We start from the raw sequence: 24,922 nt of genomic DNA on the forward strand, positions 1-24,922 counted from the left end.
TATTCTCAGGTAATTGGAAGTTTAATGTATCTGATGAGTTGTACTAGGCCGGATATAGCTTACTCGGTTAGCAGGCTTAGTAGATACACAAGTAATCCCGATGCTTCTCATTGGAAGGGTATTGTGCGGGTGTTAAGGTATTTACGCTACACTCGGGATTATGGGCTGCATTATACTCGATATCCAGCGGTGCTTGAAGGCTATAGTGACGCAAATTGGATATCAGATATAAAGGACTCAAAGTCCACTAGTGGATATGTGTTCACTCTTGGTGGAGCAGCGGTGTCTTGGAAATCTTCCAAACAAACGTGTATATCTAGATCAACGATGGAATCAGAGTTTATTGCTTTGGATAAAGCAATGGAAGAAGCTGAATGGCTTTGCCATTTCCTTGAAGATATTCCAAGTTGGTCCAAACCTGTGCCTGCTATTTGTATTCATTGTGATAGTCAATCTGCAATTGGTAGGGCACAGAGTAATATGTATAATGGAAAGTCTAGACATATCCGTCGTAGACATAATTCCATACGACAACTACTCTCGAATGGAGTTGTCTCTATAGACTATGTAAAGTCTAAGGACAACATTGCGGATCCGCTAACCAAAGGGTTAAATCGAGTGTTAGTCGAAACGTCGTCAAAAGGAATGGGGTTGAGGCCTTTGGAAGTTACCAGAATGGAAACCCAACCTAGTTGACTGGAGATCCCAAGATCTAGGTTCAATGGGACAACCTAATTGCGTGTAACAGTGGTATGTCACTGAGGAGGTTAAACCTCCAGTCATTCCTTCTATCAGTGATACCTGCAAGTGTAGAGGTTAAGCTGAGCTTTTAATGACTCTAGTGTGTTAAGCTATTGAGCTGAGTATAGCAGGATACTCAAGTAGAGTCACCTATGTGAGTGTGAAGTGGGGCCGCTTCTAGAAGAATTGGGCAGGCCAAGATTCTTTGAAACCACTCGCTGAACCAGGATAGTGTCCAGGGCCACACAGGGCACAGCAGTGAGAACATAATGGTGGTAGGAGTAATTCCCGTGTGAGATCTATTGTCTCAGTTTACATAAACGGCAGAGCAGTTCAAGATGTCATATTCACTGATCAGCCAGTAAACTCGATAGGTTTTCACTGGGAGAGGTTCAAAGCCAAAAGCTACCTTCTCTGATGTCGGGGTTAGTCCGTTGTACTCTCTCTCCGAGTCATTATTGTTGAACGGTGTTCGTTTGTTGAGTCATTCGGTCAATTTTTATTCATGTTGGAGATTGTTGGAAAAAATGATTTTTGGGGACTTTAATTTAATATTAAAGTGTGGTGACTTTAATTAAAGATTAAAGTGGGTCCCAACCATCTATTATGTTGGGTCTAAGTGGATCTAGATACTTTGCATTGAGATCTTTACACCATAGATAGAATGGCCAAAAACCATTAAGATTTGAATGAGAAATTACCTCATGGAAAAAAGGTAATGAAGTTTGTAACTCCCGCATTAATGGGTTTTGTAACTCCTACATTAATGGGGTTTGTAACTCCTGCCTTTATTGCAGAGGTTAATGGTGCATTATGAACAGCCATAAAGGCTGGAGGCTCTTCCTCTCTCCCCTATACATGTATAAATTGAGACCCTCCTGTCAAGTCTCAAACACAGAAATTTTTACTTCCATTTCATAAGTCAGTTTGCCTGAAAGTTCCTACAGTGAGAGAGTGCTGCCACTGTTTTGTTCGCTAAGCTAGACAGAGAATGCTTCTACCGTAGCTGGTTTTGACCGTCGTATCCTGGGAGACAGACGCTGGGATTCCTCAAGCACTCGACCAGTGAGGCGACGAAATCTGTTTTAAGGAAACTGCTTCCGTGCAGGCTTCGGTTTCGTCTCTTTACCCTTTTATTGTTTTGTGTATTTCTGTTGAAATTTAGTTGTAATTATTAGTATGTGTTCTTAGTATATATATAATTTGATTTCTTCATAAATCTATTTATTTAATTTCAAAATTTGAACAACACAAATACTCATGCAAGCCTTGTTGGCAAGGCCAAGAAACCAAGCTTTGATACCAATTTCAATGGCGAATTTGCGGATGCGGATCTAATTTAATATTAACTCTTGTAAAATCTTTCATTGATATTCTACACTGATATTTTCTAAGGATATTTTATTTTTAATACTGGCAATTCTTTGGCTATAGTTTATTATATAGATTATTCCCGAGACAATAACCAAAAGAGAATTTAATCTATTTAACTCACTTTCTAATTCAGAAATATAATCTAGACTATCTTTTATTTCAACTCTAAGTGTTGTAATTAAACGCATATAATTACTAGGAGTGTAAATTTGGCCTGACTCGGCCCAGCCTACCAAGGCCCGGGCTTGGGCCGACCCATGTCAGGTCGCACGGGCTCTCACTAAAATTCAGGTTGGGTCAGCCCACAGGCTAGAAAATTAAGTAGGGGGGTATTCAAGCCTTGGGTGGGCTACGTCTCGACTCGGGCTTGGGTTGGGCCTAGGCAGGCCTCAAATGTAACACTCACAATTTGAAATTATATATTTGTCCAAAACTTACTATACTCCTTGAATGGTTTGAAGAATCCCACATATACTAAGAATTTTTTTTGGAATGTTACGTTTGGAAAAAGAACACTAAAGAGTTTTTTTAGTGTGTTACATTAAAGTATTACGTTTAAGTGTTACATTGGACTGATAAAGTTTGAAATTATACATTTTCCCAAAGCTTATTAAGGAATTTTTGTTCTCCTTTTCAAATGTTTGAAAAATCTCACATCCTTTTGGTATGTTTGAAAAACTTCATATTTCAAGTTATTTTTGTACTCCTTTTGGAATATTTGAAATATCTCACGTTTCAAGTCATTTCAAATAAAAAAAATTCTTATATAAAAATTTATTCCAAACTTAATTCTTATAATTGTGTATCTTACCTTTTTAGTAAAAAAAGAAAAAAATAATAATAAAAAAAAAAGTATAATCGTGAACCCAGTTTCTAAAGAATATATTAAATCCACCTTTCTAAAATTAATAGGACTAATTGATCTATAAAAAAAATTTAAAACTAAACGAATCACTACTCTTTCAGATGAGATTTATAGATGAATTTTTTTTCTTTTTTGTTTGTATTGGTTCATGCGTCCATATCCCGCCAATTAGGGGTGTACACTAGTGGTGCATTGCCCCGTCCATTCCAATTGACCTTTTTTTTTTTTTTTTTTCTTTTTTCTTTTTTTTTTCTTTTTCCAAAGTTTGGTATCGATATTTTAAGTCTATAAAATCAAGCTAATATGATTTTTAAGCTCATTACAAAACCTGATATGCCAAATCTAATATGATAATCCAATCTCTATTTTCACATAAAGAATAAAATTCATCTGATATGTAAAATACTGAGTTGGCATTTGACATGAACTCAACATGTCAAATTTAACATGTTTTATATTGATGTCAAATCAATTATTCTATTACTTTTAAAAATAAAATTATGACACTCAATTTTGAAGGTTTGGATTCAGATACTGTTAAAACTTAGTCCAACGCTATTAATATATATATATTATATAATTTATATGTTATGTATATGTCTAGTATACATGTGTGTATATATAATTTACTTTATTTTTTTAAATAAAAAAATGCACTTAAAATAGAAAACACACTAAAAATCTACCAAAAGGCATTGGCTAAATATTACTACTAAGATTTAGTGTCAAACTCAAGTATAAAACTAACTTTTAATTTCTAATATTAATTTTTATTAATATATGAATTTATTGGACTAACTTGGAATTGTGATACCATTTCAAAGCCAAATTTGAGATAATTTTTCAATCATGAAGTCGAGCTAACATAACATTTCCTAACCTTAGACCAATCCAGCCCGAGATTTGTTGACCCTATCACCAAACAACAGGCCTGTCTCCTGGGGAGGCCCTGTATCGATGCAAACATAAATAAAATTAAAATTAAAATTTATAAATAAACTTTATTTTTCTTGCTCGCTACTAAAATTGACCCGCCGAATGTCAAAGCTATGGTGGGCTGAATACTTGACCCTCACGCAAAAGAAACACATTTTCTCACTCCACCAACCATATCACTAGAGAAAATCATACACACACACATATATATATATATATATATACAGATAATATTATAATACACATTCCTTAAAAAGATGTGTATTATATATAACTTATAATATTTTAGGTTGTTTTGAGAAATTAATTACAAGTTAACTTTTTAACTTTTTTTTAAATAACGTGTAAAAAAAGTAAAGAGCTGATATAACCCAAAATATATTAAAAGTCAAAATTTAACTTTTAATCATATTCTCAAATTATGTTCGATATCATAAAGTATTATAATTAAATCACTTTCTATCATAGCTTAATAGATTATAATTTATACCTGAACACATTTGAGGCATAACCAAAATTACAACCATAATAGGTCGTTACTGAAACATAACCAACACTCTAATTTGTCATAATCAAAAGTCATAACCAAAGAGTACTTGGGGCATAACCAACAAGTACAATAGTTTATGACTGAGTCATAATCAATACTGAGTCAACCAAATCACAACCAACACCATAATAGGTCATAACTACAAAGGTCACAAGTGAAACATATAGTGTGTATCATAAAATTTCCTTATATATATATATATATATATATTTAGTGCCTGTTTGGTAGAGTTTTTTTCAGCTTATTTTATTTTTTTAGCTTAATTTAAACTGTTTCATTGTGTTTGGTATAGCTTAATAATACAGATTATAGCTTTTTGTAAGTGAAAAATCAGCTTTTTCTTGAAGTGGTTGTGGGGGTGCTTAACAGATTCAGCTTAAGCGGCAAGTTGGGAAGGAAGGGAGAAAATTACTTATATGCCCCTCATCAACTTCAACTATTACCAAAAAAAACCAATATATAAACCCACAACCAAACACTGTTCACTTCTTCAGAGAGAGAAAGCTTGAGCGGCGATTTCTGGTGGCATGAACCAGAACTAGTTCTCTCTCTCTCTCTCTCTCTCATATATATATATATATATACTAGATTACATGCACACTCAATGAGTACACAATAAAAATCAATGAGCTATAAAGATAGAAAGAAAAAGAAGAAAAAAAAAAAAGTATCAAAATTTGAAATTTAAAATCAAAATACGAAGAGTAGTTGCATAACAGTAGTTTGAGAATGTGTTTACAATTTTATATTTAGTTTTTTGAATATTTTGATAATTGAGAAAATCTATTAGTAATTTTGGACAATTTGATGAAGTAAAATTATTCAAACAATTATTGGATGTTAGGAAGATGTGACAATTACTGGGTGGCAAGGACATTCTTGACAGCGTTCCCACCAATTTCAATATATATGCTTTATAAGTTATACAATAAAATAGATAGAATAAATATATATGGACCTATGATCCTACCAGGGCATATATTTTCGATTCACTTTCAAAGTTTAAACCCATCTTCGATGTATCTTTTCCTCCAAGACAAATGCGTAATTAGTCCAAGAAACAAATAATTATTAAAAGGAAACATTAGGCAACTTTTTTAATGAAAGAATTTTGACTGCTAACATATAAAATCAAATATCTCATATGGTATGGATCAGGTGACAATATATATATATATATATATATGCAAGTTTAAAGCTTATCTATCAAACATCAAAAAACTCAAAAGAGTTTGAGACTGACTCTTACCAAACAAAATTGTATGGAGGAAATGGGAAACTATACCTTATTTTCTCTGATACTCTCTTCTTCTCTGCTTTTGTTGTTGTATGGTGTGCTGAGAATTTCTTACTCCATTTGGTGGAAACCCAAACTGTTAGAGAAGCGATTAAAGCGGCAAGGTATCAGAGGCACTCCGTACAAACTGTTGGTTGGGGACATCAAAGAGTTTGTGAGGCAAATTACAGAAGCTTGGTCCAAACCCCTTAGTCTCAACACACATCAGATTGCACCACGTGCCGACCCCTTTACACATAATATTGTCCAGAAATATGGTATGATAAGCATGCATGCTTGCATTTCTAACTCTCTGATTAGTTTTCCAGAATTTATTTAAAAACAAAAACAAACAGGGTGTTTTTTATTTCAAGTTTTAATTCTTGTTGGTGAACACAGGGAAAGTTTGTCTATGCTGGGGTGGGACAACACCAAAGGTGATCATCAAGGACCCAGAGTTGATGAAAGAAGTGCTATCTAACAAGCTAGGTCACTTTGGAAAGCCACCACTAAACCCTCTTATTCTCATTCTATCAAAAGGACTCACAAGTCTAGAAGGTGAAATGTGGGCTAAACACCGCAGGATAATCAATCCCGCTTTCCACCTAGACAAATTGAAGGTCGGTTCCTTCCCTTCTTCACATCTCTTCTAATTTTACTCTTAAATTCATCACAATTGCTTAGACTCCGTTACTTGACCTAATCGTAAACTGTATGCAGGGTATGATACCAAGTATCTCAACCAGTTGCGCGAAGCTGATAGAGCAATGGAGAAAATCAAGTGGACCTGAAGGAACTTGCGAAATAGATGTATGGCCTGAATTTCAGGACCTTGCAGGGGATATTATTTCTCGGACAGCATTTGGGAACAACTTTGAAGGAGGAAAAAAGATTCTTCAACTTCAAAAAGAGCTGCAAGTGCTAGTTGTTGAAGCCATGCAAACCTTATACATTCCAGGTTTCAGGTGTGCATTATTTGTACTACGAAGAAAACAAAACCCTAATTTCATTTAAAAAGAAATGGCCTTTTTTACTTGTTGAATTGGATGAGATTTCTAAATGGCGTGAATGTTATACAGATTTATTCCAACGAAAAAGAATCAGAGGAGAAAGAACTTGGACAAAAGGATCACATCAATGCTCAAAACCTTGATCCAGAGGAAAGAAAACGAAATGAGAAGTGGGAAATCCAGGGGTGATGACTTACTAGGCTTGCTCTTACAATCTAATGATGACCACCAAGCCAAAGAAACTTCACCGGATAATAATGCAAGTAGGACAAAAGCTAATGGAATGACAATTCAAGAGGTGATAGAGGAATGCAAGGTATTCTACCTTGCCGGCCATGAAACAACATCTTCCTGGTTGACATGGACCATGATTGTCTTAGCCATGCACCCGAACTGGCAAGAGAAGGCAAGGAAAGAAGTTCTACAAATATGTGGACAAAAAAGTCCAGATTTTGAAGCTATAAGCCACCTCAAAATTGTAAGTACTCTCCCTTTACTCAACTGCAAAAATTTGAGTACCTCTGTTTTCTAGTACACAATAAAAGCACTGAAAGACACCAAAGGGACACATAAAGAGGAATAATACTTCCAGAAGGAATCTATCTTTACATTTGTCAAACTTATTCTTTTAGATCTAGGCTCTTCTGACACATTGATACTATACTGACATTGTGCTGATAAGCTAAATTTTCCGTGATCAAGAAGTAACAGCATTTCTAGAGAGGGTATCTAAGACATCCTAATTTCCTACTTCGATTTAGTCTCTGAAAATAGTATTTCATCAACTGATCATAATCTAAAATTCTTCTGCAGATGACTATGATACTTTATGAAGTCCTAAGGTTATATCCACCAGTGATTGCTAATTATCAACATACATACAAGGAAACCAAGATAGGAGATATATCCCTTCCAGCCGGTGTTGATGTTACGCTACCTACATTACTTATCCATCATGATCCTGAACTCTGGGGCAGTGATGTAGAAGAGTTCAAACCTGAAAGGTTCTCTGAAGGAGTTTCAAGGGCATCTAAAGACCAGCTAGCATTCTTTCCCTTTGGATGGGGCCCAAGGACCTGTATTGGCCAAACTTTTGCCATGATAGAAGCTAAGGTAGCTTTGGCCATGATTTTACAACATTTCTCGTTTGAACTCTCTGTGTCCTACACTCATGCTCCTAATACTGTTATGACTCTTCAACCACAACATGGAGCTCAGGTTACATTACACAAACTTTGAGGAGTCAATTAGGCTAGTCTGAGTGTCGAAGGTTTGAATTATGTATCGGAATAATGTGACTTTGCATCACAACAGAATATCTTGTTTTATGTGTTTGTAAGAGTGTTTTTACATCCAATAAAAAGAGTGTTTTCACATCTTTTGGAACAACTAGCTCTTGGAATGTTATTTTGGTCCTGTTCTCTGTTTTGCTTGTATTATAAACTGTTGATAATATAGTATTTAAATGGGGTACTTACCAATCAGTCATATCAACTAGACTTATTTACCTACAGGTCCTAACTAATAAATTTAACACTATAAAAATAAGAGATTGATAAATTTATCACTATAAATTTATTCATAAAAACAAAGAGATTGATAAATTTATCACTATAAATTTATTCATAAAAATAGAAGACTCATAAATTTATCTTTATCACTTAATAAATTTATCAATAGGACTTAATGGGTAATAAGTCTCAAAAGTAGGACCCATTGGTAGTTTACCCTATTTAAATCCTTCCAACAATACTACTACTCAAATGAGTAACAAATTGAATGCATTCAATTAGGGTGATGCTAGGGATACAAAAAATTTTACTAAATAAATGACTAAATGTCTCACATGGATGTAAGATCCACGTTTATTTGGTAAAAAATTTAAAACCTATAGCTTTTTACATTCAATTATGATGCGTCTGACAGTCCAATTTTTCCATTCATTAAAAGTTGTCAGTAATTTTCACCTTTGTGATTCTCTGTCATTGAAGTGTTTTAAGTTTTGTGGTTTGAATATTATTGAGAAATAATATCACTAATTTATGACATGTTTCGATCAAATGAATTTCTTAAATTAAAAAAAGCTTATGAGCCAAATCGCAAGCTAAGCTGAGTGAAATAGGTGACACTAATTGAGACGCAAGACTTGACGCTAACTGAGAAATCAACCATCATATTCTGTATAGAGATAAATATAAATCAAGCAACATCAACTAAATCTATCAAATAAATTGGTAAATCCTTCTCTTTTATTTGTTTCTTGTAAGAATTTTTCATATATTTCTCTTCAACTTCTCAACTTTCCTCATTGAATATTTATGATAAAAAATTCTAAATGAATCTATATCCTAAGTTGCTACTCACTTTGTTTGCAAAAAATAAATAATAAATAACATCTATCAGATTCTATCATGTGTGAACCAAAATTTTTATGGTAAGTGAGCCAAACTACTACAAATCAGAAATACTGTTTAAGATAGAGTCCACATCTGGGGTTATCACGGCACGTTGGCTGAGTTCCCCAACAACGCAACAATGCTTCTCTTCTGTATTGATGGCAACAACATCCTGGGCAAACTCACTATCCGAACCTGCAGAAACCTGCACCCAGTTCAAAATATAAGAATTTTCATGGGAAATCCGCAACTCCAATACTCTTCTTAGCAGTAATTCAAATAGTTGGTAAGTTTAAACTCTTTCTGCGAGGACATGAATAAAATATTATGCTCCAAACTAGATATCTACAACCAATGTTAGTACAAAATGCTTATACCCTAGCAAATCACGTTTCGCAAGAGCACATTCTGAAACATAGTACACTATTATTCAAAAACAATAAATTTAGTGATCCGAAGTGATTCCAAAAGTTTTTTCCAATACATTTCCTTAATGCTGTGTTTGGTTGGAGTTTTTGAGGTGGGATTTGGAAAAGGAATGAGAAATGTAATCCTATTTATGTTTGGTTATAATAAAAAAATATATGGGAAAAGAAAGAGGGTGAGAAATAAATAAAGAAATAGGATATCTTTTAGGACATCAATTCTATTTTATAACCAACACAACCAAACATAGTTGGGATTTGGAATTCTATTAATTCTTTCTCCTTTTCCTTTCATTTCCATTTCCCTTTCCATTTCCTTTCCCAAATCCCCCAACCAAACACAGCGTAAATGTTTCCTCGTGAGAAAGAAAAAACCAAATATAATGAATTAAAATTTAAAGTAAGTAAAGTTTTGACAGGAAAAAAGTCAAATGAGTTATCATGCTCATGAAAATATGTTTCTACACGATTAGTTTAGATTAAAAAAATAAATAAATTTTATTGGAAACCTAATTGTAAAAATAAAAATAAAAATAACACTAGGAAGTACCTTAAATTCTTATAGTGTAATCTATACAAGTCTATCCCTATCATACAACCTTTTAAAGCATATGTTGTACCACGTTCCCACTCCACATACTGGAACAATCACATTCCAGTCTACAATGTTTATTGTTTATAACTTCTTGTAGCCATAAAACAGGGGTTTTCCTATTGTTTTGCATTTGTCATATAATACCAGTTTGATTCATCAAAGTAACAATCAAAGCCAGAAAAATAATTTTGTTTTGCATAGTGGGCGCACACACAAAATATGATAGGATTCCTACTCACATCATAAATGATATCACCAAGCTTCAGCTTGACAGCACCACTCTTGTATACTAACATTTTGCCCATAAAACCTCCCGGTAACTCATCCAAACTACATCCCTTTTTTGAGGGACCTGCACTCTTGGGCGGCTCTGAGTTGTTGACCATCTCCTGGCCCTCTGCATTGGCAGATTGCTTCACCATAGGCATATTTGCTGGCAACTGTAGGAAGAAAATGCTTGCTTCCAGATTCTCCTCCTACCAATCATTCCTCAAAATTTTAAAAGATTTCCATACAAGCAGATAATGTCATTTTTTTACTTTTACTAATGCAAGTACCAACCTGTAGACCAAGATCATTTGCAGGCCTTATTGAATGTTCATCATAAGTTACATTTTCTGAAGCTTCCCCGAATTCCTCTTCATTAAGAAGTTCTACAAGTAAAAGAAGCAAGTTAAATGCACACTCACAAATAAAAAAAATACAAGGTAAAAGCATGACAATGGCTACCACTTATACCATTAGCCTTTCTATCACATGTATTAGTATAATATTATAGTATAATATTATTCCATATTTTCACTTCTATGTAGTGTACCTCAAGACGTACCTGGATTTCCAGAATAAGGCCTCCTTAAAGGAAGAGTTATGGGATAATAGCTGTAATAATCCTGCAGTAACATTCAAAGAAACAAAATAATAAGCACTGGAACTTGGAAGGGAGATGACGGGCAAGCCAACATGGATTTAGAATTGATCTGTGGTTTTACCTACCCATGGTTCCTTGTATTCTTTCTGGTCTCCCAAGACTGAGGAATAAGCACCACCACCTGCAAAAACATGTTTGCCAATTAAATGCACTGGAAGCAACTAAATATGGTAGGAAGAAGGGTCACTTATCCTCAGAAGCCGGACCTCCATCATTGTTAACACCAATCCCACCCTTTAGAGAACCATATGATTTTATGGAATTTGATTGACCTCCATAACCAAATGCAATTTGTGTAGATGCTACTGCAAAGTGTAAAAGGCAAAAATGATCTGAGCACTGTTAATTGAGAAACGAATCAATAGCCATAGTATAACAAGTGCTTCATCATAAAATATACATGGTGGATGAACAATAGTGAAAACACATCATTTAGGTGAAAATCACAGAAATAAAGATCTCAAAAATTAGAAATTGAAAGTATGCATTAGTCAAAATCTGAAGTTATAACATCATTTGACTTCCAAGACTTGGGGGGCTGGGGCTGTTGGATTCTTCCGTCAGTATGCATGTACATCATCTCCAAAAAGAAACAGTGTTTTTATCTTTTAGCCATCAGGGTAGAATTCGGTGGGAAAAAAAAAAAAGATCATGAATGGCTGGCTATGCTCCGTCTAAATTGAAAATTCTTTTGAGATGTCTGAATATATCTTCACATATACATACACATTATACACAATAATTGGGCATAGCAATCTAAGTAATCATACTTCAGAAGTTGCTTTCCATTAGAAGAAATAATATTAATCGAAGCATTTGTTAATGTAGAAAAATCCTATCAAATCACACCATATATCAAATGTATAACCAGCAAGCATGGAAGATGATCTCGCCAATTCAGCTTCATCATGAGGACCAATGTTGTTAATACCATACAAACAATGTACCGATTTTCCATTGGTATGGTACATACCGGTACTGGTGTGCTTAAGCGTAAGTTTCAGATTTATTGCTCTAAATATTACATAGTTATTAAAAATATTTATATTCTCTCCAAAACAGTAATAATGCAAAAAATTAATTGTAAACTTTACCGTAAATACAATTATAGTACACTTGACACATAATACAATTATTGAATCATTGCGATTGGCATAATTTTTAGAGCCTACGGTGAAGCTTGATTAATTCAATTTGCGACTGACTGAATTAATTAGATTAATTCAATTAAAATAAGGCTTTGATTAATTAAACTAAGCTCCAATTACTTAGTTTAATCATGGATTAGAGAATTAAGTTAACCTAGTCTATATATATGCTAATTAAGGTGCTTAGCTCATTTTTGAGCTCAAGAAATCTGCCAAGAGAAGTATAGAGAGAAAAATATCAATTTAGAGAGAGAAGAACCAAATTCTTGAAGACTTGACTTGGTAATTGAAGATTAGGGAAGCTAGGCTCAAGAATTTGCTAGAGTTGGCAGGATTGAAGGCTCCAAGTAAGTATTTGAACTCTAATTCATGAGTTTAAGTCCATAAGTATGTAAATTCAAAAAGAGTATGTAAATAAATACAAGAATTGAGTTGAATATGTGGAGATTAGAATAAAAAATGTGCATGCATGTGTAAATTTGTTATAATTCCTCATATTTGAGCATGAAGGATGATAATCATGTTAAATAGGGAGTTACTTAGCACATGCATTCATGAATTATGAAGTTATGAAACTCAATTCCATGTTTGAAGATTATAGAACAAGAATTCAAGCTAAATTCATACATGCATGAAAGTTAGAGTTCTATTTTGTCAAATTCATGACGCCTTGGGCATAAGAGATGTAATTCATCAAGTATTAATGTTCAATTACATGTTTTCAAGCTTTTGGCAAGTCACGCATGTATTTAAGTGTTGAAATCAAGCGTGGAGCCTTGTTCTTCAAATTTGGAAATTCTTGAAATTCGACTTAACGCTCGAGCGATGGAAAGGTGGCTCGAGCGTACATTTCGAGCTCCCAGTACTTTTGCAGACATTGGGGGTTGGCTCGAGTGACCAAAAGACTGCTCGAGCGACCACCCTTTATTTTTGGTCTTGGCTCGAGCGACCAAGAAGTTGACTTGAGCATGAAATGAGAGCATCCAATACTTTTGCAGACCAAGGAGTTCGCTCGAGCGACCAATGTTGCGCTCAAGCAAAGTGGCCTGTTTCAGGACACTTTGAAAAGTTGTTTTATATTTCAATTTCCGTTCTTTTTCGTTTATGAGAATTCTTAGGCATAGATTGAGCATCCTAAATGAACTAAAGAGTTAGAAAGAAGCCTACGAAGAATAAATAAATTAAAGAATAAATAAATTAAAGAACGGATTAAATTGTATTGTGACCCGATTTCTGTATGTGCTATGAATTGTATAGGGCCAATCGCGAGGACGAATCAACCATCTAAACAATGTAAGTAATATCTTAGTGAAGATATTTTCATGTATATTACTTTCTAAATACTACCTATGTGGTAAAACTTTCTGAACTCATGAATTGGTACTACGAATGGGTATTCTATATGTTTGATTCGTAAAAGAACCGGTAAAGTGATTGATAACTACGAATGCAAAATGGGCCTAAGGTCGTTTGGTATGTTTGATGAGAACATGAAATGAGCCCAAGGCCGTTTGGTATCTTTGACAGGTCAACTTACACATGAATTGGACCGAAGGTCATTTTGTATGATCATTAAATGGACCAAAGATCATTTTGATTATGAATGTAATGGACCAAAGGTCGTTTTGCATTTGAATACGAATGTGAACATGATCATGATTATCAACGCGCGCATGCATGTGAATTTGGAGATAATGGACCTAAGGTCATTTCATACATACAATGTGAAGTACCAGATGGCCAATTATGCATGGATCCATTAAATGTAAACATGATCTTGAATTTGAATATGCACATGAATAAGCATATGAAAATGATAGAACCGAGGTCGTTTACGACATATGTTATGATCAGTTATGAAAAATGTTTAGACCTAAGATCGTTTCATCTCTTCAACATGTACTAAGTATAATGAGTTTCGTTATGATTTGTTTTAAGTATGTTATGAATGGGAAGTGCGTTCTATATGTATTAAGCACAAGTATGATTTATTAAATACGAATCTCATTCATTAACCTCTTTACTCTAATATTATTCATTGGGCGTTAGCTCACTTTTTATTTATATGTATGTAGGTGAGCAACGGTATGTCCAGCCCCAGCCCCAGCCCCAGCCCCAGTGATATGTGAGAAAACCAAGTTTTGAGAGGTCAACCCGGGATGCCTCACGAAAGAGGCTTTATTCTTAATCTTTTGTTTGTCCTTGGGTTGCTTTTGTTAGTCACGTATGACCATTTATGCATATAAGTTTTCGACTTGGAAGACAATGTGATGAATGTTCCTGGACATGTATGATATTGTTTTGTATGAATGTGTGAGTTATTATAAATATGAGTAAAAAGTTTTTGTTCCATGCCATTTATACACAAGCTCATTGGACAATCTTTACATTTTGCTTCAACTTTTGGCCCCCTATTATTAATCATGAGTTGATTTCTGTCTGAGGCCGTAGGTAACCCCGTTATTACTGGCCGGTTATGATCCTAATCTATAGGGGTAGGTTTGGGTCATGACAGTTCACAACCCTTAAAACAGCCTCTAAACAATGCCAAAATCCCATCCTTTCATGCTTAATCTTTTACCCATTAGTTACCCTAAACAAACACTACTTGTCCCCTATACTTTTATTGCAATTTCAGCCATAAAGTCTAATTAAAATCAGCCCCAAAAGCCCAGATTTGCTGCTGCCCTAATCGTCCTACATCACATACAGATCCTAAGGATAGTCTTATGGCTCTTTAAACAATGGCGCCAACTATCCAACTAGTCTGGAGCTCCCTTCAGCAAAACCAAATCCAGAACATAGGAAGAAATATTTTTCTTGTCTCCAACTACATCAAATGTCCATATATGTTGTGTTGGCATAGTGTGTGTGTGCGCACGCGCGCATGTGTGTGTGAGAGAGAGAGAGTTGCCGCAATCAGCTTATCACAGATTCCTCTAAAGCATACAATACAACCATAACATCAAGCCTCCAACAAATCAGGCTTGGCATGGAATCATAACATCACCTTTCTATATATTTATGATCTAAATTCACTTCTTCAAGAGCAAATTAGTAAAATGGGAAAAAGAAATTCACGCAGCAATGCAATTAGTTAGTAGAATTTGTCCCTTTGTCACACATATACCCAATACATAAGAAAAAATAAAAAATAAAAAATTATGGGCATGTTTGGTTTGTCTCTCAAAACATGTTTTTGGATTTGGTTGAATTTTTTTAAAAAAAAATTCCAAAATCACTTCTCTCTATTGCACATCAATCAATCACTTTTTCTCTCCTTCTCAATCACTTTGCTCTCACATCCTTCTATTCAACTGCAAAAAAATATCAAATTATCTCAAACTCCAATACTCGAAAACTATTTTCAAAATATACAACCAAATAAAATTTCAAATTTTATAAACTCTCTCCAAAAAATTATTTTTGAAATAATATCTCAAAACACAAACCAAACAAGGCCTATATGTGGCATCTTATTTTACAAAAAAAATAAAATAAAATAAAATAGGTGATCCACAAAGAGTAATGACATCTTATTTTGAATCAACACGCCTCCAACAAATCAGGCTTGGCATGGAACCATAACATGTCCTTTCTATAATTTTAAGATCTAAATTCACTTCTTCAAGAGCGAATTAGTAAAATGGAAAAAAGAAATTCATGCAGCAATGCAATTAGTTACTAGAATTTGTCCCTTTGTCACACATATACCCAATACATATGAAAAAGAAAAAAAAAAAAAATTATATGTGGCATCTTATTTTACAAAAAAAATAAAAAATAAAATAAAATATCTGATCCACAAAGAGTAATGACATCCAATTTTGAATCAACACTTCACAGGACTGGAAAGAAGCACTTACCTTTCTTTTCAACTTTAGGCTTTACTTTTCCTGAAGCTTCCTATTAATGAAATGCAACAGTCTTAACATTAGAAGAAACAATAATAATACAAGAAAACTAAGCAAAATGTCTCCTTTCCATCCATGATAAATAAAATATTAAACTGAAAAGGACATACATTGAAACGTCTCAACAATTCCTGTGCCTGGGCATCAGCATCGATAGTTTCAGTCTTTTCACTGCAAAAAGCAAATGTACAACAGTAGTTAAAAGGAAAGGAGCAATTAAGCAATAAAATGTAAGTTATGCAGAGGGTAAATGGTACATTTTTGGTACAACAGGCTTTTGCACTCTGCGAGGAGGACCTTTTGGAGCAAATCTAACCTGCATCAGGTCAAGGTAATTCATCAGAAAAATGTAGGGAGAGTAAACCTTTTGGATGAAGGGTGGGTATCAAAGCAAACCTTCCTAGGGGCCTTACTAGTAGTATTTCCCAAAGACTCTGGATCCATCGGCCAAATAAAATAAATTCTGTCAACAAATACAACAAAAATGAAATCAATAGTTATCAGCCCTGAGTTCTTTGGGGCCCTAGGAAAAAATGTTAAATGGGGCCCCGTACCTATTATCACAAGGAAAAATAAAAATAAAACTCATAAGTTTGACATAATTACACTAACTTCTTTTTAGTAAAGGTAAAGCAAACAGAACTAATGCAAATGGTGTCTAAACACACAAATAATGAAACGTAAAATATAAATTTTAGTGAAAGAGGGAAAACCATTTTTTTTTTTTTTCATCCATTTGACTTGAGAAAATAACAACATTTTGCATGTTCATATGATTACTGAAATTATATACTACAATCTAATTTAAACAAAAATAAAGCACCAAATAAAATCTAAGGATATAATATTAAATAAAATTTAAATCAACTGATATCACTTAAATATTACTATTCTTGCATGTGTAGTTGCAAAGTACCTAATTAAGCTTATATAATCCAGAAGCGATTGTAACACTTAACGTATAAATATGTTTAGGAAAATGTTCTCACACACCCAGATGTGTGAGGATCTTGTATTATATACAACGTGGTTACAAGTAGATAACGATTACAAAAGATAAGAATTACAATTTGAATTGTATTCTATCTGAAACAACTATTTGAATTTAAAATACATTCTACCTATAACTAACATTATCCTAACAGCCTCCCTCAAGCTGGAGGATCCAAGGAGTGGATCCGCAGCTTGTCTTCGTAGGAATCTGAAAGAAGCAGCAGGCAGTCCTTTGGTAAAAATATCAGCAAGCTGGTCTTTGGAAGAGATGAACAGCACTTGAAGTTCTTTATGGGCCACTTTATCGCGCACAAAATGGAAATCAATTTCTACATGCTTGGTCCAAGCATGGAAAACCAGATTGGCAAACAAATATGTAGCTCCAATGTTATCACACCATAAGATGGGTGGTGTCTTTAGAGTAATACCCAACTCAAGTAACATAGCCTGAAGCCAAGAGAGTTCAGCAGAGGCATCGGCCAAGGCCTTGTACTCAAATTCGGTTGAGGGTCGAGCAACAGTGTGTTGTTTACAAGAAGACCAAAACACGAGATTAGACCCCAAGAAAATGGCATACCCACCGGTAGATTTGCAATCATCAAAGGAACCAGCCCAATCGGCATCGGAAAAGGCATGAAGGGAGGACAAGGAAGTGGGACAAAGCAAGAGACCATAGCTAGAGGTGTGTTTTAGGTACCGAAGAATGCATTTCACAGCTCGCCAATGATCATCAGTTTGTGAATGCATAAATTGACAGACGCCATTAACAGCAAATGCAATGTCGGGACTAGTCAAGGTAAGATATTGAAGTGACCCAACAATGAGACAATAAGTACTCGGATCAGTCATGAGGGTACCCTGGGTGGGTTGCCATGAGTTTGGTAGTAAAGGAGAGTGGTGTCTGGACCAGTTTGGCGTAAGTCATACTGGATTTATGAAGGAGATCAATGATATATTTTCGTTGGAAAAAAAAACATATCAGTGGATGTGTTGTGGACATCAATACCCAAAAACTAGTGTAAAGACCCCAAATCCTTAATGGCAAACTCCTGGCCAAGAGACTGAATAATATGTTGAATAAATTCCGAAGAATTGCCAGCTATGAAGCACAGACACGTCTACGGAGGTCGCGTAAAGGTGTCCGACACATGTCAGACACGGACACACTCCAGACACATGTCGGACATGCTAGAAAGAGTTGGACACGCCGGGACACTTTAGACACGCTGCGGACACGTTGGGACACGCAAGGGACATGTTGACACGCTGAGGGACACGCTAGGGACATGCTGAGTACTATTTTTTTCAAAAAAATTAAAATTTTTTTTTTTTTTACTAAAATAGCATACCTAAAATTGATAAATTTGATAAAATTAAATATTTGACATAAAATATATATTAAATATTTAAAAGTATACATATAATAAAAATATATGTTTTGAACGTGGCCCCAATGTATCGTATCCTACATTTTTTAAAATTTACGTGTCCATGTATCCGTGTCATGTTCGTGTCATATCACGTGTCTGTGTCCGTGTCCGTATCCGTGCTTCTTTGATTGCCAATACTGATAATGTCATCAACACAGATGAGGATGTAGACAACAATAGAATCATGGCAGAAGATAAATAGAGAGGTATCGGTTCGAAATGCTTATAACCAAGCTCTAGGAGCTTGCTTTAACCCATAGAGAACCAAGCTCTAGGAGCTTGCTTTAACCCACAGAGTAGAGCTTGCTTTAAGCCATAGAGTGATTTATGTAATTTGTAAACAAACTCTAGATGATTGTGATCAATGAAACCTGGTAGTTGTTGCATGAACACATCCTCAAGAAGAAAACAATGGAGAAAAGCATTGGTAACATCGAGTTGCCGAACAACCCATTTGTGTGAGACAACAATGGAAAGAACAGTATGAACAGTTGTGGGTTTAACAACTGGACTGAATGTCTCAAAATAATCGAGACCCTCTTGTTGGTGAAACCCCCTTGGCAACTAATCGAGCTTTGTGACGTTCGATGGACCCATCAGACCGACGTTTTATCCGGTAAACCTATTTACATCCAACAATATTCATACTCGGGGATGGAGGTTGAAGACTCCAGATGCCATTTTGAACAAGAGCATTGAACTCTTCGGTCATAGCCTGACACCAAACAGAGGATTCATTTGCTGTTATGAAGCAGGTGGGCTCAACCTAGATGTATGATGTGCAAGACGAATGACTAAGAAGGGCATGAGGAGAGGAACGCATATAATGGAGAATCATCGGATGAGTGCAAATGCACATAGGTGGAGTAGATGGTGAGAGTAAATCAACCAGAAGATTGAGGCCACGAGTATCATGGAGAGGAGAAGTAGTGGGTGAAGTATGCAGAGCGGAAACAATAAGGAGAGAGGTTGAAGACGTAGGAGTGTGAGAATGAGTGGGAGTAGAACAATCACTGAGGGGTTTGTTCTTGGGCTGGTGTAGGTGAGATGAAGACGAAAGAGAAGTCCTAGAGGAAGGAAGTGCAATTGGGAATGAAGCATATGAAACAGCAAAAGGAGAAGGAGATGGTGGGGCCCCCAAAATTGAGGGACCAAAATAAGGAAAAGTGAATTCATCAAACCGAACATGATGAGCAATGTAAAGACGTCCAGTAGAGGGATTGAGGCATCGATAGATGGGAAGCACTATACCCAAGAAAAATGCAAGGCAAAGAGCAAAAAGAAATTTTGTGTTCATTATAAGGCCTAAGAAACAGAAAGCAGAGGCAACTAAAAACCTTCAGAAATCTGTAATCGGGAAATTTATGAAGAAGACATTGGTGTGGAGAAATATCATGACTCACATGAGGGAAGATGATTAATAAGATACACTGCTTTGTCAAAAGCAAATGCCAAAATTTGTGAGGAACAAAACCATGAGCCAAGAGAGTAAGACCAATTTCAACGATATGTCGATGACGTCGTTCAACTGAGCCATTTTGTTCGTGCGTGTGAGGACATGGTAATCGATGAATGACACCCAAATGACTGAAATAAGAAGTAAGCTTACAAAATTCCCCACCCCAATCAATTTGAACAGATTTAAGTTTACATGAAAATTGATGTTCAACTAAAGCTTGAAACTTGGGAAAAATAGTAAACACATCAGATATATTAAATATGGGATAGAACCAAATATATTTCGAATAATCATCGAGGAAAATTAAAAAAATATTTGTGTCCATCACTAGAAAGAACAGGGGAAGGACCCCATACATCACTAAAAATCAAATCTCAGGGAGCTACACTTTTATTAGGAGAACTAAGCAATGGAAGGCAAGAGGATTTGCCCAGTTAACAAGCGGAACAAAGAGTGCTGGACTGCAATTTATTGGAGAAGACCGGAAGACTGCTAGAGTGCAAGGTTTGACAAAGAACACGGGGCATGTGGATGACCAAGACGCTGATGCCAATAGTCAACAAACACACATTCGCAAAAGAGAGCGGATGCAGAGAAAGACAGAGAAGATGGGGCCGGAGAAGATGTAAGTTTGTAAATACCATTCTTATTCTTGTCGCGGAGTAGTGTTGTCTTGGAAACTTGATCCTTAACCAAAAAATGAGAAGGGTGAAATTCAAAATAAACATTGTTGTCTTTACTAAACTGATGAACAAAGAGTAAAGACTTGGTGAATGAAGGGACATGAAGAATATTAGAAAGACGAAAAGTAATGAAAGAAGAGTGAATCGAAGAAGAACCAATATGAGAGATAGGAATACCGTGACCATTTCCAACAACCAGCTGAGAATTGCCATGGTATGCTTTCAGCAGTAGAGAGACTTGAAAGATCTAGTGTGACATGATGGGTTGCACCAGTGTCCAAAAACCAATACATGACGGAAGATGATGAAGAGCTAGGAGCATAGGTAGTGAGATGAGCACTAGGGTTCATGTTTCGGCTAAAACAATGATAAGTATGATTGGGAAGATCACAAATTTGACAATGGATGCAAGACTTGCCAATTGGTAATGGCAAGAGACCACTGGTATTGGAAGATCGAGGATTAGTAGACAAGTGCCGAGAGTCAGAAGAAACATTACGACCACGATCACAACCACGATTATCGCCACGAGCAGGCAATTGAGAAAGATGAGCCTGCAGGTTGATGGAAGAGGAAGAGGACAGAGTATTAGCATGCAGAAACTCGGGCTAAGAAGAAGACTGTGGAGTTCAGAGAAGGATACAGGTTTAGACCGAGCTACAAGTGTAGTAATCAAGTCCTTGAAATTGGGGTGAAGGCCCTTGAAAATATATAAATTAAACTCAGTAGGTGAAATGGGTTTTCCGGCAGCAGTGAGTCCATCAGCAATGGCCTTAGCTTCATGGAGAAAGGTCATAACAGGGCGATCATTTTGACGCAGAAGTTGAAGACTCCAATGCAATTGAAGAATACGAGTATGAGATGTAGAAGCGAGAGAGAGTTCTCAAGAACGAGCCAAACTTCTCGAGAGGTAGTACAGCCAACAGCAAGAGGAAGAACTTCATCGAAAAGTGACGCGATCAAGAGAGTATAAGCTGGTCTTGACTGTCCCAATAAGAGTATTCTGGATTTGGGACAGCAGCACCATCAACAGTGATCTCGGATGGTGGACATGGAGATGAACAGTCAATGAAACCAAATAGTTTTTGACCACGAAGATACGGCATCATTTGGGTCTTCCAATATAAGTAGTTTTTGAAAGTAAGCTTCAAGGAGATGAAGTGATGAGCACTGTTGAGTGAGACAGGTTAAAGCGATGAAGAAGAAACAGAAATGGTGGATGAAGAAAGAGGGGGCGGAAGAGGAAAAAGGAGCAGAAGTTGAGCTGACAGAAGAGCTCATTGTGTTTGGCTCTGATACCAACTTAACGTATTGATATCTTTAGGAAAATGTTCTCACACACCCAGATGGGTGAGGATCTTGTATTATATATAACATGGTTACAAGTAGATAATGATTACAAAAGATAAGAATTACAATTTGAATTGTATTCTATCGGAAACAACTATTTGATTTAAAATACATTCTATCTATAACTAACATTATCCTAACAGTTATAAACAATTTATGCATTTGAGAAACAGCCATCTATTAACTTTTAATATTATTTCACACCAAACAAATAAACTATATTCCTAAATTAATTTTTTGGAGGACGGTTACATGAAACATTTTGAGCAAACCTTATATAAAGTTAAATTTTTACAAGTTTTGGGGTGTTAAAAGTGAGTTTGAGGGGGCCATTACATAAAATAATCATAGGTTTGTCCAAGAGCTTGGAGGGGCCAGGACCTCCCCGACCCCACCCTCCCTCTGTCCTGCGGGTAGTGTATAACCAAGAGGGTACCATGGCATCGGCATTACTTGATCAACGGAAAATTGGATTTTGTCTTAAATACCACTTAAACAGAAGGGCATTGCAAATCATACACACACAAATGCACAGGCATATATGTATATTACAATCAAAGAAAATATGAGATTTTGTGAGGTTTAGGTTGCTTATGGATGACCTAATTACAAGGCCGGCCCTGGGTTTTACGGGACCCTAGGCGAACTTCTAAAAGGGGCCATTTTACATATTTACCACAAAAAAATATAAAAATAAATAAATAAAAGGTTTGACTAAAATTTACACAGTTTATTTGAATATATAACTAAAATTTACTTACACAAGAAATCATTACATTATAATAATTCAAAAAGACAAAAAATCGAATCATTCTAACGTTGAAGACCTTCATTCACCAAATTTTCATTATCATTATCATTCTCATTTACACATTTATTAGGTTCTTCAATCACCAGATTGTCACCAACTTTTTTTTCATCCCAAAACTATACTTCTTAGGAAACACGAAAATATAATTAACAGAAATTCAACCCACAATGCGGAGAATTTGTTTACAAACACATTGAAACAGAGTTACATAAGCTTTAGATTCTTTCAAAAAATATGTTTACAGAAATTAGGGCAGAGAAATTAGAAATTAGGGCAAATTACATATACCCCTCGAGGTTTAGCAAAATTACAGATACCCTCCTGAGATTTGAGAAATTACATTCTTACAGATACCCCCTTGAAGGTACTATTTGCATAACAAATTAGGGGATAAATTGTTATGAAAATATAAACCTCAAGGGGCAATTTGTTATAAAAATATAAAACTCAGGAGGTATCTGTAATTTCCGAAACCTCAGGATACCTGTAATTTAGCTAATCCTCGAGGGAGGTATATGTAATTTGCCCTAGAAATTATTGTGTTAGGGCACAAAAATTAGGAACAAATTAGGGCACACATAAACTAAAACCAAAAACCAAATTAACTGGGCAAAAATAAATTATAGAAACAAGACATTTTTCAGAAGTTTGGGGTTTGTCCCAGACACTCCATTGGGTTTATCCTTGTATGTAATTTGCAAAAGATTTCTTCCATTAAAATGCTATAAAGAAATAAAGACTAGAGAGACAACTGGCCGGCTCTGCTTGCTAGCCGATCGCCTCTCTGGTTGCTTGTTGGGTGTTGGTCATTGCTCTTTTTGGTCTCCGACTCTCTGTTATTGATTTTGGCCCAACATTTTATATAAAACTAATCAATCTCAATCTTAATAAACCACTTATTGGCAAGAAACTGACAATGCTGATTGAATTATCCTAACCATTTCATTCCAAAAGAATTTGATTTCAGCCCAACCAGACAAACTATATATATATATACTAGTAGTGTTGGCATTGTGCGTGAATGAAACAATTAGATATAGGCAATTACGAATTGAAACAATTGAAACAGGGTCGGAAACCGTGGCTATTTGCTTTATAATATAGTATAAATAAAAGATAGATAATAGTATAGATATACATATATGCAGAAGAAGATGATGATATAGTAGTTGAAAATCCAACAAAATATGATAAAAGGACATACATAGAGAGATGATATACAAGTTCAATCAACACTGATTGAAGAAGAAGAAGAAGACAGCCTCTGTGTTTCTAGGGTTGTTGGGTTCTCTCTCTCTCTTTGTAGGCAGTCGGTCCTATATATATATATATAGTTTTACAGCTATATCTCCTCTCTCGTAGGCTGTAAATGAACCGAAAGCCCAGAATATGTTTGGCTTTGGGGTGTTTTGCGAATTTTGTTAAAAGTGAATTTTTTATTTTTAATTTATTTCAAATCATATTCACTTTGCTTGTTTCTACTTTTCAAAAAATATTTTTCAAAAAATTCTACTTTCTTATTTTTTGTGTTTTTGTGTTTTTGCTGAATTTTTTTAATATTTTAAGCAATTTTTTACTTTTTAGACACACTTAACATAAATACACCTAAAAAGTAAAAAAATTGTAAAAAAAATATTTTAAAAATTCACTAAATACCAAAAATATAAAAAAAATTACAAGAATTCAATACATTTTTTGTATTTATGTATTTATTAATTTTTTAAAATATTTTTTCACAAATTTTTTACTTTTTAAATAGATCTAAGTAAGGTACATCTAAAAAAGTAAAAAAAAAATATTTAAAATTTAAAAAATATTCACTAAAAACAAAAAAATACGAAAATTAAAAAAATCAATTTTCAAAAAACTTAACCCAGAAAATTCAAACCAAACGCACCGATTATTTCTCTTTTTTATACGTTTTTCGAGCAAAAATTAAGAAGTAAATTTTTAACCAACCTTTTAAAATAAGCCTTTGTTTAGGAATAACCTCCTAAAAAAATATTCTTTATGTTTTTTTTTTAATTTTATTTAGGTC

At 34.9% G+C, this 24,922-nt stretch overlaps 2 protein-coding genes across 4 annotated transcripts; one reads left to right on the forward strand and one right to left on the reverse strand.

The window, feature by feature from the left end:
- Positions 1 to 5,568: 5,568 nt before the first annotated feature.
- Positions 5,569 to 8,141, forward strand: LOC114290848 (cytochrome P450 CYP72A616). The gene is made up of 5 exons (XM_028234858.2): positions 5,569 to 6,020; positions 6,142 to 6,362; positions 6,463 to 6,707; positions 6,822 to 7,230; positions 7,566 to 8,141. The coding sequence occupies exons 1-5, from the start codon at positions 5,729 to 5,731 to the stop codon at positions 7,989 to 7,991; spliced, it is 1,593 nt and encodes a 530-aa protein (XP_028090659.2). The 5' UTR covers positions 5,569 to 5,728; the 3' UTR covers positions 7,992 to 8,141.
- An 838-nt stretch (positions 8,142 to 8,979) lies between these two features.
- LOC114290814 (RNA polymerase III RPC4) lies at positions 8,980 to 24,275 on the reverse strand. 3 transcript variants are annotated; one of them, XM_028234791.2, is made up of 11 exons: positions 24,106 to 24,275; positions 16,555 to 16,621; positions 16,416 to 16,474; positions 16,269 to 16,329; positions 16,111 to 16,150; positions 11,303 to 11,401; positions 11,162 to 11,217; positions 10,998 to 11,058; positions 10,730 to 10,821; positions 10,408 to 10,644; positions 8,980 to 9,353 (listed from the first exon to the last, which is right to left on the reverse strand). In XM_028234791.2, exons 2-11 carry the CDS (start codon positions 16,600 to 16,602, stop codon positions 9,204 to 9,206), a joined length of 903 nt encoding a protein of 300 aa, XP_028090592.2. In that variant the 5' UTR covers positions 16,603 to 16,621; positions 24,106 to 24,275; the 3' UTR covers positions 8,980 to 9,203. The 3 variants fall into 3 exon arrangements, with proteins under 3 accessions (XP_028090592.2, XP_028090590.2, XP_082725176.1); XM_028234789.2 differs by having other exon boundaries at positions 24,089 to 24,275; XM_082869050.1 differs by having other exon boundaries at positions 16,555 to 16,620; positions 24,026 to 24,153.
- Positions 24,276 to 24,922: the final 647 nt, after the last annotated feature.

This window comes from Camellia sinensis, chromosome 5 (genome assembly GCF_055761805.1).
Source record: "Camellia sinensis isolate YWXY chromosome 5, ASM5576180v1, whole genome shotgun sequence".
Lineage (NCBI taxonomy): Eukaryota > Viridiplantae > Streptophyta > Magnoliopsida > Ericales > Theaceae > Camellia > Camellia sinensis.

Excerpts from the sequence above, each read along its gene's own strand:
- LOC114290848 (XM_028234858.2), top strand. The coding sequence starts at position 5,729 with ATGGAGGAAATGGGAAACTATACCTTATTTTCTCTGATACTCTCTTCT. Across the intron at positions 6,708-6,821 it reads TTATACATTCCAGGTTTCAG|ATTTATTCCAACGAAAAAGA; the intron begins GTGTGCATTATT and ends AATGTTATACAG. Across the intron at positions 7,231-7,565 it reads CTATAAGCCACCTCAAAATT|ATGACTATGATACTTTATGA; the intron begins GTAAGTACTCTC and ends ATTCTTCTGCAG.
- LOC114290814 (XM_028234791.2), bottom strand. The coding sequence starts at position 16,602 with ATGGATCCAGAGTCTTTGGGAAATACTACTAGTAAGGCCCCTAGGAAG. Across the intron at positions 11,402-16,110 it reads GCCTAAAGTTGAAAAGAAAG|TAGCATCTACACAAATTGCA; the intron begins GTAAGTGCTTCT and ends TACACTTTGCAG. Across the intron at positions 10,645-10,729 it reads CAAATGATCTTGGTCTACAG|GAGGAGAATCTGGAAGCAAG; the intron begins GTTGGTACTTGC and ends AATGATTGGTAG.